Here is a 12085-nt window from a genome sequence, read left to right on the forward strand (position 1 = left end):
TTTTGGTCGTTTGTGTTTTCTCAGTGAAGGAAGAAGCAATGTAATGAAATGTAACCACTGTGAAGGCATGAAAAGTTACCTATTATAAAGGCTAATGAGCCTGACCAGGCGGTGGCACAGTGGATAGAGCATCAGCCTGGGGTACAGAGGACCCCGGTTCAAAATCGCGAGGTTGCCGGCTTGAGCGTGATCTCACCAGCTTGAGCGCAGGGTAGCTGGCTTGAGCATGAGATCATAGACATGACCCCAATGTCGCTGGCTTGAAGCCCAAGGTCACTGGCTTGAGCAAGGGGTTACTGGCTTGGCTGTAGCCCCCTGGTCAAGGCACATATGAGAAAGCAATCAATGAACAACCCTTAGTTGTCACAATGAAGAATTGATGCTTCTCATCTCTCTCCCTTCCTGTCTGTTTATCCCTGTCTGTCCCTCTCTCTGTGTGTCTCTTTTTCTGTCTCTCTCAGTAAAAAAAAAAAAAATTATTTACTTAGTAGTTTTATTAAAATATAGGGGTTAAAAATAGTGCACAGGAACAAAAGAAAAAATAGGTAAATTGGATGTCATCAAAATTTAAAACTTTTGTGCATTAAAGGGGACCATCAAGAAAATGAAAAGACAAGCCACAAAATGGAAGAAAAGATTTGTAAATCTTTAACTGCTATGGATCTTATATCCAGAAAATATAAAGAATTCTTATACCTTAATAGCAAAAGACCAACAAACCAAATAAAACATGAGCAAAGGACTTGAATATACATTTCTCCAAAGAAGATGTACAAGTGTCCAGCAAGCACATGAAGAGATGCTTAGACACGATGTGATACACACTTCATTACCATTAAACACACACACACAAAATACAAAGTATTAGTAAGGATGCAGAAAAATTAGAATCCTCCTATATTGCTGCTGGGAATGTGAAATGATGTGGCCACTGTGGAAAACAGTTTGGCAGCTCCTCAATCAGTTAAACATAGAACTGCCTTCCAAATGACAGCAATTCCACTCCTCGCTCTCTACCCAAAAGTATTGACAACAGGTGTTCAAATGAGAACACACACACAAATGTTCACAGCAGCTGTAGTCACGATATTTAAAGTTGGAAACAACCCAAATGTCCACCAACGAATGAATGATTAAAACGAATGTGGTCTAGCCCCACAATGGAATATTACTCAGCCGTAAAAAGGAAGGCAGTACGGATACCTGCTACAGCATGGGTGGATCTTGAAAGTATGCTAAGTGAAAGAAGGCAGACGCAGAAGGCCACATAGTGCATGATTCTGTTTATACAAAATATCCAGAGTAGAGAAGTCCGTAGAGACAGAAAGCAGACTAGTGGTTGCCAGGAGCTGGGGGGAGAGATAATGGGGAGTGGCCACTCAATGAACACAGGGTTTACATTTGGGGTGAAGATGTTCTGGAGCTAGATTGTTGTGGTGAGTGTCCAACACTGAGTGTACTCAGTGCCACTGAATCGCACACTTTAACATGGTTATAATGGTAAACTTTATGTTGTGTGTATTTTACTACAATAAAAAAATTAGCATAGTTATGTTCAGATTACATTATCTAAAGGGATAAAATAGATATACCATTAAAAGAAACCTAACCACATTTCTCACTCGGTGTAATTCTGAGAATTATAGGATTTTTAGAGACCGTAGGGATTGATTCCTTATGCCTATACTGTACAGTTAGTTTGTTAAAAATAATTCGTCAACTTCTCTAATTATCATAAGTACTAGAATTATTCATTCTGTTACATGAATTTTTTTACCAAGAGGTTTGCAGTGTGCTCTGACTCATTTGTTGGGGCACTGACCTTAAACTCAAAAAGCAGTCTTGTGGAAAACAATCACATCTGACTCACTGTGTGACTCAACAAAGCATAAACCATCCTAATTTATTTGCATGTCTAATACCACTGGCATTTAGGCCATAACAAATTGTGTAAATTCATTACCCTATATGCTCAAATAATGTATCGTCTGATTTTTCTCAGTGCTGTAAATTACTAGAAACATGAGTGTGAAGCCTTCTTGGATTAAGAATGAAATATTAAATCAACGCTTGTCCCACGAGCTACATCACAGATACCTTATCAAATTTACCTTTGAAAAGTGAAGTAGTCACTTGTTGCCATGTAACATTTTTATACTGACTGCACTTAATAAAATATTTGCTTGCAGTGGAAAAGAAAGAATTTTCAAAAAACTAGGAAAGCATATTTTAAAGCAATTTTTCAAATTACAATGTCGAAGACATCTCTAGCTCTGGAAGGGGTTACGGCACGAGGTCTTCCCAGTGTCACTGTGTTGCGGGATTGTTCTTGAAGAGATACTCTGCCTATAAGTGAGAGAAAGAAAGAAAAAACAAGTCAACAATTAGGAGGTGTTACGGGATATTTATGAGTCATGTATTTGTGCTATTAATATTTATAATTTAAAAATAAAAGTACAAAAATCTTTTACTTTTTTGAGTAATAAAAATCCTACTATAGCTAAATGAAATAAACCTTTCAGAGAAAGACAAATACCATAAGATTTCACTTCTGTGTGGAATCTGATTGACAAAATAGAAACAGACTCATAGATACAGAGAACAGACTAGCAGCTGTCAGAGGGGCGGGCAGTTGGCGTGGGCTGGGTCACAAAGGTGAAGGGATTAAGCAACAGACAGACTGACAAAGGTATGGTGATCAGCAGAGGGAAAGGTGCGGGAGAGAGAAGAGGGGAGAGGGGTTAAACGGTGACAGTAGGATAACTTGACTTGGGGTCGTGAACACACAAGACAATAAGCAGATGATGTGTTATAGAATTGTACACTTGAAACTATATAATTTTACTAACACATGTCATCCCAATAAATTCAATTTAAAAAATTGTTTTTAAATCTTAATATAAACTGTGAAGGTATTAGAGGCTATTTCTGAAATAGCAGACACACAATTTATCTATGTCAACTGGCTTAACATTTAGGTATATTTTACTTTTAGATTGATATTAAAAAAAAAAAAGATAACAAGCTCTTACCAGAAAATCAACAGGGTCCTCCGGTCTGATCTTACAACACTCGTTCAGCCCCTGCGTCAGCGTCGGCATAACGTAGGTCATTAAATAGTTTCTCAGGGGAGCAGACTGAGCCTCTAGTAATTCTGCTTCTTCTCTTTTCACCTCTTCTAGGCGCTTATTCTGCAGATAGGACATATAGGGGTGGGTAAACAGTCAGAAAAGGGAGAACACTTTCACACGACTCACCCCCTAAGGTACTGGAAGTAGACTGTGCTATAAATGTTCACCACGTTATTATAAAGATGGCATTTCTGACCAGCAGAGAATAGATATAAATGGTGTATGACAATGGGTTAGTCATTTAGAAAATAATCAACTGGACCCCTATGCTCACTTCTTTTTTTTTTTTTTTTATAGAGACAGAGAGAGAATCAGAGAGAGGGATAGACAGGGACAGACAGACAGGAACGGAGAGAGAAGCATCAATCATTAGTTTTTCGTTGCATGTTGCGGCACCTTAGGAACCGCAACGAAGAATTAATGTTTCTCATCTCTCTCTCCCTTCCTGTCTGTCCCTATCTGTCCCTCTCTCTGACTCTCCCTCTGTCTCTGCCACAAAAAAAAAAAAAAGAAACTAACAAGCACAACTTATTTGGGGTATTTCTGTGACAGTTCTCTATACCAGGATGGGAGAGTGCGGCTGTCCCAAATGGCTTTGCTGTGTGTGCGGGGGAGGAGCGTACACAGGCGCACAGGCACGCACACTCACCCACTCCTCCCAGCGGGCCATCTTCTCTGCAGTCTCCAAGGCTTCCTTTTGCTGCCGGTTGGCTTCCTCCATTGCCGCCCTGGCCATGTGTTCCTCCGCCGCCCTCCGCACCTCTTCTGCCTTTTCTTCATCCGTTAAACCAAAGTTTCGAGGCTCCCCAATCTCTCTGATGAGCTGTTTGATGGTGAGTCTGTTCTGGGCGTCTTCCGGTTTTCCTACCTCTTGAAATACCGGGAGAGAGAGAGGTGATAAACAAGGACTTCAATTCTGGGCCTGCCTGCAGTATATTCCGAGACCATATCTGGGGGAGATTCTTCACCACCGTGAACTTGTGATGGTCCGTTAGACCACCCTGGGGCTTCCTTTTCTAGTTGCAAGCACAGATCAGAATGTTTTGTCACCCTGGCAGACCTCCGACCCGTGTCGGGGAAACAGGAGGAAGAAAGACTGGGCTCTGGTCCTCACATCCTGACGGTCAACTGTTAACTTAAGTGGATGGATGGGGGTGGGGAATGGACTTCCTCAAATGGAGTGAGTTCTCCATCCCTGGAAGCAGACAAGCAAGTCTTGACGGAAGCACTTCAACTGGGGGTTTTCACCAGAAGAGGTCCTGTGCTTGTCGGATGGAGGCTGGACAGGGTGCTGTCCGGGGCGGTGGTGGGTTTCTCTGGCTTTCTGTTTCTGAGAATCAATTATTCTGGAACATGGTTTCAGTTTATATATATTTAATAAAAAATTAACCATTTCAATTAGCCTACTTGAATAGGAAAAAGTCCAAACTCCAGACTGACTCATGTAAATATCAGGACCAAGAAAAAAAAAGAGAAAAAAGGGCTTATTGGTAAATTCGACACCACCTTCTTTCTTGGGTTTTCTTGGAAAGTGTCTGCATCAAGGGTGTGCAATGGGTGTGTTTTGGTACTCAGTGATAGATACGTGAATTCCAAACTGCCCTCTTGATGTTCCGCTTATCTGTCAGACCTCACCCTTACTGAACTATTGCCCCTGAGACAGAGGAATTCCAAAAAGCTGAGAAGCCGCTCCAAGGAGGGGCTCCGGACACACCAGGACTTTTGATTCAACCCCCACATGCTCCAAGCCCCCAAGGAGGAGCATTCTGGACATACCAAGACTTTTGCCTCAGTATCCCCTCAGGCTCTCCCAAACACTATATAACTTGAACCTCCTGGCCTTCTTCCAGGAAACCTGTCACCCTGCCCCCACCCCTAACCCCCCGCAGCCAGGGTGGTGCTCCCCTCCCCCACCCCAGGTGTACACACTATGACCTTGACCTAGACTACAGGCACCACCAGGTTCTAACACGGGAATAGGGGAAGACCGGGGCCAGTGCATCAACTAGTGGGTAGAAGCAAGCCCAAAAAAAGGGCAAAAACAGAAACAAAAACTCACTTCTGCTGGTGCCTCAACACTACTAGCATTTAAATGTTTTTTTCTGCTTCCTCTAGTAGCGTCATTACAACCTTGAGGTGCTTGAAAGGGCTCTGAAACATAGTTGAGAAGGGTCACTTTTGGAGGAGGGGCTCACAGAGAGCAGTGCTGCCCCAGGAACACTTCTGCCCTGACCCTGGTGTGTGTGTGGGGGGGGGGGGGGCGCTGTGGATGGGGCGGGATGGGCACCTGGCCAAACGGGCACCACGTGGCCTCTGACCTGCCTTCTTGGAATGTGGAATTATGACTGAAAGTCATGTCCAGCGCTAGGCTTGGCTCCTGGGAACACGGAAACTCTGGGTTGTAGGGCTGCCCCAGGCCACCACGTGAGCCAGAGAGGAGAGAGAGATTCTGGTCCAAAGGGTGAGAGAGGTAAGGGACAGGAGACAGAGGTGGAGTTCAGCGATGCGGAGGGAGGATGCGGGCGCCAGCCTCTTCCCAGGCTGCTCCAGACCCTTCTGAGGCCGGGCTGCCTTCCTGACCTTGACACCCTCCCCCACGCCCAGGGCTGCGTTCCTGACCTTGACACCCTCCCCCACACAGGTTCCTGACCTTGACACCCTCCCCCACACAGGTTCCTGACCTTGAACCCTCCCCCACGCCCTCCTGTGATAGTTTCTCCGCTTTGCTTGTGTTTCTCTCCCAGTTGTCAGCGTGGAGATAAGGCTGCTGGTGCCTGCTGGGCACGGGAGGAGACGGGAGCCCCACGGCCATACCTTCTCTCCACCCTTCCTTTCTGCGTCTCTCAACGTTCCTCCCTGGGGCTCTCCCGATCTTTCCATAAATAATTTCTGGGGTTTTACTGAAAAGATGACAATTGCTATTTTTGTGAAATTTGCTCATCATTTTTTTCCTAGTTCTCTAATTAAATAGGGTAAAGGACTTTTCATATTAGCAGATGTCAAGTCCTTAGCTTTACACAGGAAATATATAAAATATATCCAATATGCACAGACACAGTCAGAGGAGGGCAAAACCCAATCACTTCTGAGGGTGCAAAACGGAGATGAACGTGCAGGTTAATAAGCAGTGTTACCTTGTCATTTCTCAATAGGCCATTTTATGCCTTAGTGTTGGTAGTAAAAACAAAATCACCACTAGCTGGACTCCTTCCGTGTGCTGGACACTTCCTATCTCTTCTCTCTACCATTTGGAAGAACTGTACAAGCCAGGGGTTATTCTCCTGTTTCCCAGATGAGAAAACCGAGCCAGAGCCAGAACTGGAATTAGCTCTAAGCCTCCCAATACTTCAGGGTCCAGATGTTGCCCCATCTGGCTCTTGGGAGGGGGGTTAAGAGAGGCCTCGGGGGGCCCTAGAAATCAGCCTGGCCACTAAGCTCCCACCAAGCCAGGACTTTTCTCAACAAAGGAGGAAGTGTCAGGTTTCTAGCTCAGCAGAAAGGAATTTGAGGGGTTCACTAAGCCAAGGGAAGTGGAAACAGCTATGACAACTGACATGCTGTCCCCAAGGAAGCTGGGGGAATGGCCCAGAGCAGCCGGCAGCAAACACGTTTCTTTGAAATACCTTTTAAAATGTTGGTATTCCATTTCATAATATATGTTTCTATATAACAGTAACACTCCCCCACCACGCCCTCCAGGAGGACTCCCCAGGAGAAGTGCCCTGTTCATCCTGTGACTTCCCAACTCTCCCACCCTCCCCCCCCCTACCGTCGCCTTGCTCTGGGGTTGGCTGGTGGTGGTGTGGGGGGGGTCCTGACACTTGGTGGTGGCTGTGCACATTCACATGACCCCTGACTTCATTTCATACCAATATGTATCGGGTGGATTTCAAACTCATCGAAGTAGTTGAGGACCGTCTCATCCTCGGTGTTGACGTCCCGGTAGTTGCTCAGGACGCGCAGGAAGCGGTCCTGGCTGTAGTGGGTGCCCGCCACCAGGCTCTCGGGCAGATTCATCACCCGGAACTTCAGGAACTCATCGGAGGCGTCCAGCGCGCACACGAATTCTGGGGAGAAGGAGAGGCTCCTGAGTTAACCGGGACGATGTGGGTCACTAACCAGCAGGTGCTCGTAGACAGGAAAACCTCTGGTTGGCAGCCAGGACCTCATGTTGCTCATGAGGAACATTCTCAGAGACAACCCTCTGAGGCCCGACTAGTTGGTATTTGTGGGAATCTATTATTTTTCTTAAACTCCCTCCCCCCTCCCTCCCTCCCTCCCTCCTTCCTTCCTTCCTTCCTTCCTTCCTTCCTTCCTTCCTTCCTTCCTTCCTTCCTTCCTTCCTTCCTTCCCTTTCCTTCCTTCCTCTCTCCTTCCCTCCCTCCCTCCCTTCTTTCCTTTTTTCCCTCCCTTTAATAAAAGCAGCAGAAGTTACAAATAGCAAGTCTCTGATAACCCCGTGGTAACTATCATCAGCCTCCCAGTCAATCTCCAAAGAAACCGGCGGCTATAAGCAAATGCTTTAATGGCTGACTTGCCAAATTACCAAAAATGAGAACTCTCCTTGAGGTTTTATTTTTCCATGGTGCACTGTGGTCCTCCCTTCATGCCGCGGGCTGTGAAACATCTATATCCAGTACAACGTGGTCAGCATGCATCTATGTTTTCACACGTGGATCATATTAATGACGATGTCATTTCACCCACCTGTGATCTTCTTTTGAACCATGAAAGCAGCTGTTTCTTCAGCATCTAGTGTAAGTTCAGTGGATATTTGTTGAGTGAATGAATGAATGGCTGGTGAAGGTGCAGGTCAGTGACATTAACTTTCTAGGCGAGTTACTCTTCTCAGATGTCCTCACCACAGCACACTGGTCAGCATACGGCCAGCAGACATGGCATGGCAAATAACTAGTTACCTGTCAGGGCCTGGTGAAGCTTGGGAATGATTTAATTCTTATTTAAAATTGTATTGGTTTGCTACATAATAATGCCATTCTCATTTAATTGCATTCTAATATGCTTTCTTATTTTATTTATTTTTTTTAAAGAGAGAGAAAAAGAGACAGGCAGACAGGAAGAGAGAGAGAGAGATGAGAAGCACTAACTCGTAGCTGTGGCACTTTAGTTGTTCATTGATTGCTTCTCATATGTGCCTTGACTGTAGGGCCTCCAGCCAAGCCAGTGACCTCTTGCTCAAGCCAGCGACCTTGGGCTCAAGCCAGCGACCTTGGGCTTTAAGCCAGCAACCTTTGGGTTCAAGCCAGTGATCGTGGGAATCATGTTTATAGACGAGCCTGCACTCAAGCCAGTGACCTCGGGATTTCAAACCTGAGTCCTCAGCATTGTAGGTTGAGGCTCTATCCACTGTGCTACCACGAGTCAAGACTAATATGCTCTCTTGAATGAGCAAGAAAACTATTAAGTGCAGAGCTCAGAGCAGGATGTGCCCGTGGAGCATAGGGAACATATGTGAACATTGTCTGCTTTGTGTGTTAACAGTGAAAATTAACGTTGAGGACAGAGCTTGTGGAATAGATCCTGTAAATTCATAATCATAGTCTGATGCCACCACTATTCTGACCTAATTTAATTTAATTTATTTATTTTATATTAATTTTAGAGAGATAGGAAAGGAAAGAGAGAGATACACCATGCATTCATTGGTTGTCTCTTGTATGTGCCCTGCCTGGGTATTGAACCCACAACCTTGGTGTATCGGGATGATGCTCTAACTGAACCACCCAGCCAGGGTCATTTAATTTAGATGCTCATGTTTGGTCCAAGCTATGTTTTAAAAAGAAAAGGAGATAGGCCTGACCTGTGGTGGCGCAGTGGTTAAAGCGTCGACCTGGAAATGCTGAGGTCGCCGGTTCGAAACCCTGGGCTTGCCTGGTCAAGGCACATATGGGAGTTGATGCTTCCAGCTCCTCCCCCCCTTCTCTCTCTCTGTCTCTCCTCTCCTCTCTCTCTCTCTCTCTCTCTCTCTCTCTCTGTCTCTCCCTTTCCTCTCTAAATAAATATTAAATAAATAAATAAATAAATAACTTAAAAAAAGAAAAAAGAAAAGGAGATAGCTGGACCCCAAATGCTGGTATAGTACTTAAATAGAAATTATGTCAATAAATTTATTGGAAATTAAATCTAAGCTCCATGATGTCAGTTATCTAGGTCAAGATTTTATAATTCCTCTTTAAAAATCTGCGAATTTCAAAATATAATGCTGTATCTTTCTTCCAATATGGGGAGATGGAAGATTCTAGTTAATCAAATATTGTGAATAATGAGTGATATACTTGGCTTCCAATGTTCAAAGGATTTTAATATGATAAAATATATCTCCCACTAGATGGTATATATTTTTTTTTCTTTTTTTTTTTTTTCATTTTTCTGAAGCTGGAAACAGGGAGAGACAGTCAGACAGACTCCCGCATGCGCCCGACCGGGATCCACCCGGCACGCCCACCAGGGGCGACGCTCTGCCCACCAGGGGGCGATGCTCTGCCCATCCTGGGCGTCACCATATTGCGACCAGAGCCACTCTAGCGCCTGGGGCAGAGGCCAAGGAGCCATCCCCAGCGCCCGGGCCATCTTTGCTCCAATGGAGCCTTGGCTGCGGGAGGGGAAGAGAGAGACAGAGAGGAAGGAGGGGGGGGTGGAGAAGCAAATGGGCGCTTCTCCTATGTGCCCTGGCCGGGAATGGAACCCGGGTCCTCCGCACGCTAGGCCGACACTCTACCGCTGAGCCAACCAGCCAGGGCTAGATGGTATATTTTTTGAGGTCCTTTTACGACTCAGGAAGAACGTCAGCATTTTGCAGTAGCTTGAGATAATTATTCAGAACGCACACTTCTCTTGCGCTGGCTAACCGTGGACGGTGAGTAGTAGATTTCTGCTTGGTTAGATTGTTCAAAACAAAGAGGTCACTGTATGTGGCTCTCTGGAGTCATGTGAAAATCTAAGTTTTAACAAATGTTTCCATATTTATCAGGTAAGTACAACTTTAAATTTGTCTCTTTCAACTAAGAAATCTGAAAACAGTCAAACTGGATATGTGCAGGCAGCAGAGGTAAAATGCAATGATTTACCCCCAAGACTTGGTTAGCATCCATTCAAATGTGCTATCGTTCAAATCAAGCGCGGGTGCTGGTATTAATCATGTTATTTTAGGTATCTTACGGTGTTTCGACGTCTTGTGGGGGCCTTATCGAGCTAGGGGGAGGCTGCCCTTCCCAAGGCTAGCTAGGTTTTACAAAGCATTCGTCATTTTAGCTCTGTTTCCATTTCTTTATCTTGTGGAGGGCTCTCACTGATTCCATGGTGAGGAGGCCGTGGAGCGGGAAGCTCCTGGGAATGAGTCTAAGAGCCTTCCCGTTTACCAGCGAAGTGGACTTGGATAAGTCCCTTCAGGAAGGGCAAACACGGGAGTAATCCCCACCTCGCAGGGTAGTGGGGAGGGTCAAGGAGCAAGCCCACACCTCCTGAGCTGCCTGGGGCAGGACGGGCGGTTCCCTGAGCTGAATCTTATCTATTCATGTCTCAGCGAGAACATGAGGGTTTATGACGAGGTCTGCAGCGAATGAATAGAGCCCAGAAGTGATAAACTCTCATAAACTGGACAGACCCGGTTATTTAGAGTAATGGAGTTCACTTGCTAACCTTTTCTGAAGCAAATACATAAACAAAGGGGGAATGTGAGACAACCCACCCCTTTCGTGTTGCTGCCATGAACCCCCATCCCTGAGGACGGCTGCCGCTGGGGGTCTCAGGGCTTCCACAGGCCTCCTCGGAAGCTCTGCCTTGACCAAGAGGAGGAGAGGGTTACAGCCGTGAACTGACTTTCTTGGGGACTTTGACACGAGTGAACAGTCCCTTCTGAGTAACAGCTCTCGGGGCCCAGGACAGCCCACCCCAAGATAACCCACAGTGGCAGATCGATCATTTGGAATTAAAGTTGCTTTAAAAAACTGTGCAAGAAGAAAACCCTGACCTCTCGGTCCCCCTAAGAGCGGAGATAACTCTGCCATGTGACCGGCACCCTCCCGAGAGACAACCTTATCACAGAGCTCAGAGAGCCCCGGGGTGTGTGTGTGTGTGTGTGTGTGTGTGTGTGTGTGTGTGACGCCCTCGCCAGTGGCCAGTCACAGCTCAAGCCTGGTCCTGTTCAGGTTCCTGAGAGGAAGACCCACAACTTGCTTAGATTCCTTTTTGCTGACCACTAACTTTCTTCTGTCAATTTCTCATCAGTTCATTGTTTCTTTGTCTGAAAAAGTATTAAAAAGTGCCTGGTTTGATTTTTTTTTCTTTGAGGCTCTTTTTAGGATCTGAAGCATCATATGATGATTCTTCTCTGTCCATATATAAAAGTTGGTGTTTCTCCTGTTAATGGAGTCTTATGTCAATTTCATTATTTTATTATTAGTCCAGCTGTAAGAACTAAAGAAGAGTGGCGGGGTTGAGGGGATTCTACCTCTCTGCAACACAACCCGGTACTAAGCTGTTGAAAATAGCTTGTATTGGCCCTGGCCGGTTGGTTCAGCAGTGGAGCGTCGGCCGGGCGTGTGGAAGTCCCGGGTTCGATTTCCAGCCAGGGCACACAGGAGAAGCGCCCATCTGCTTCTTCACCCTTCCACTTCTCCTTCCTCTCTCTCTCTCTCTCTTCCCCTCCTGCAGCCAAGGCTCCATTGGAGCAAAGTTGGCCCGGGCGCTGAGTATGGCTCCATGGCCTCCACCTCAGGCGCTAGAATGGCTCCGGTTGCAGCAGAGCAATGCCCCAGATGGGCAGAGCATCGCCCTTTGGTGGGCATGCCGTGTGGATCCTTGTCAGGTGCACGCGGGAGTCTGTCTGTCTGCATCCCCTCTGCTTCTCACTTTGGAAAAATACAAAAAGAAAAAGAAAAAGAAAGAAAGAGAGAAAATAGCTTGCATTTACCATACAGGCAAAAATCATCTCC

General features: G+C 45.8%; 1 protein-coding gene across 1 annotated transcript in view; it reads right to left on the minus strand.

Moving 5' to 3' along the window:
* Positions 1-464: 464 nt before the first annotated feature.
* The window catches only part of AK7 (adenylate kinase 7), a 54019-nt gene continuing 42398 nt past the window's right edge, over positions 465-12085 (minus strand). Inside the window, exons 15-18 of the mRNA XM_066343170.1 lie at positions 7001-7198; positions 3781-4001; positions 3033-3191; positions 465-2346 (exon numbers count right to left, since the gene is read on the minus strand). Of these exons, the coding sequence (XP_066199267.1) occupies positions 2308-2346; positions 3033-3191; positions 3781-4001; positions 7001-7198 (617 nt within the window). The 3' untranslated portion in view covers positions 465-2307. The remainder of the gene's footprint in view (positions 2347-3032; positions 3192-3780; positions 4002-7000; positions 7199-12085) is intronic.

The sequence above is a fragment of the Saccopteryx leptura genome, chromosome 6, assembly GCF_036850995.1.
Source record: "Saccopteryx leptura isolate mSacLep1 chromosome 6, mSacLep1_pri_phased_curated, whole genome shotgun sequence".
NCBI classification, from domain to species: Eukaryota; Metazoa; Chordata; class Mammalia; order Chiroptera; family Emballonuridae; genus Saccopteryx; species Saccopteryx leptura.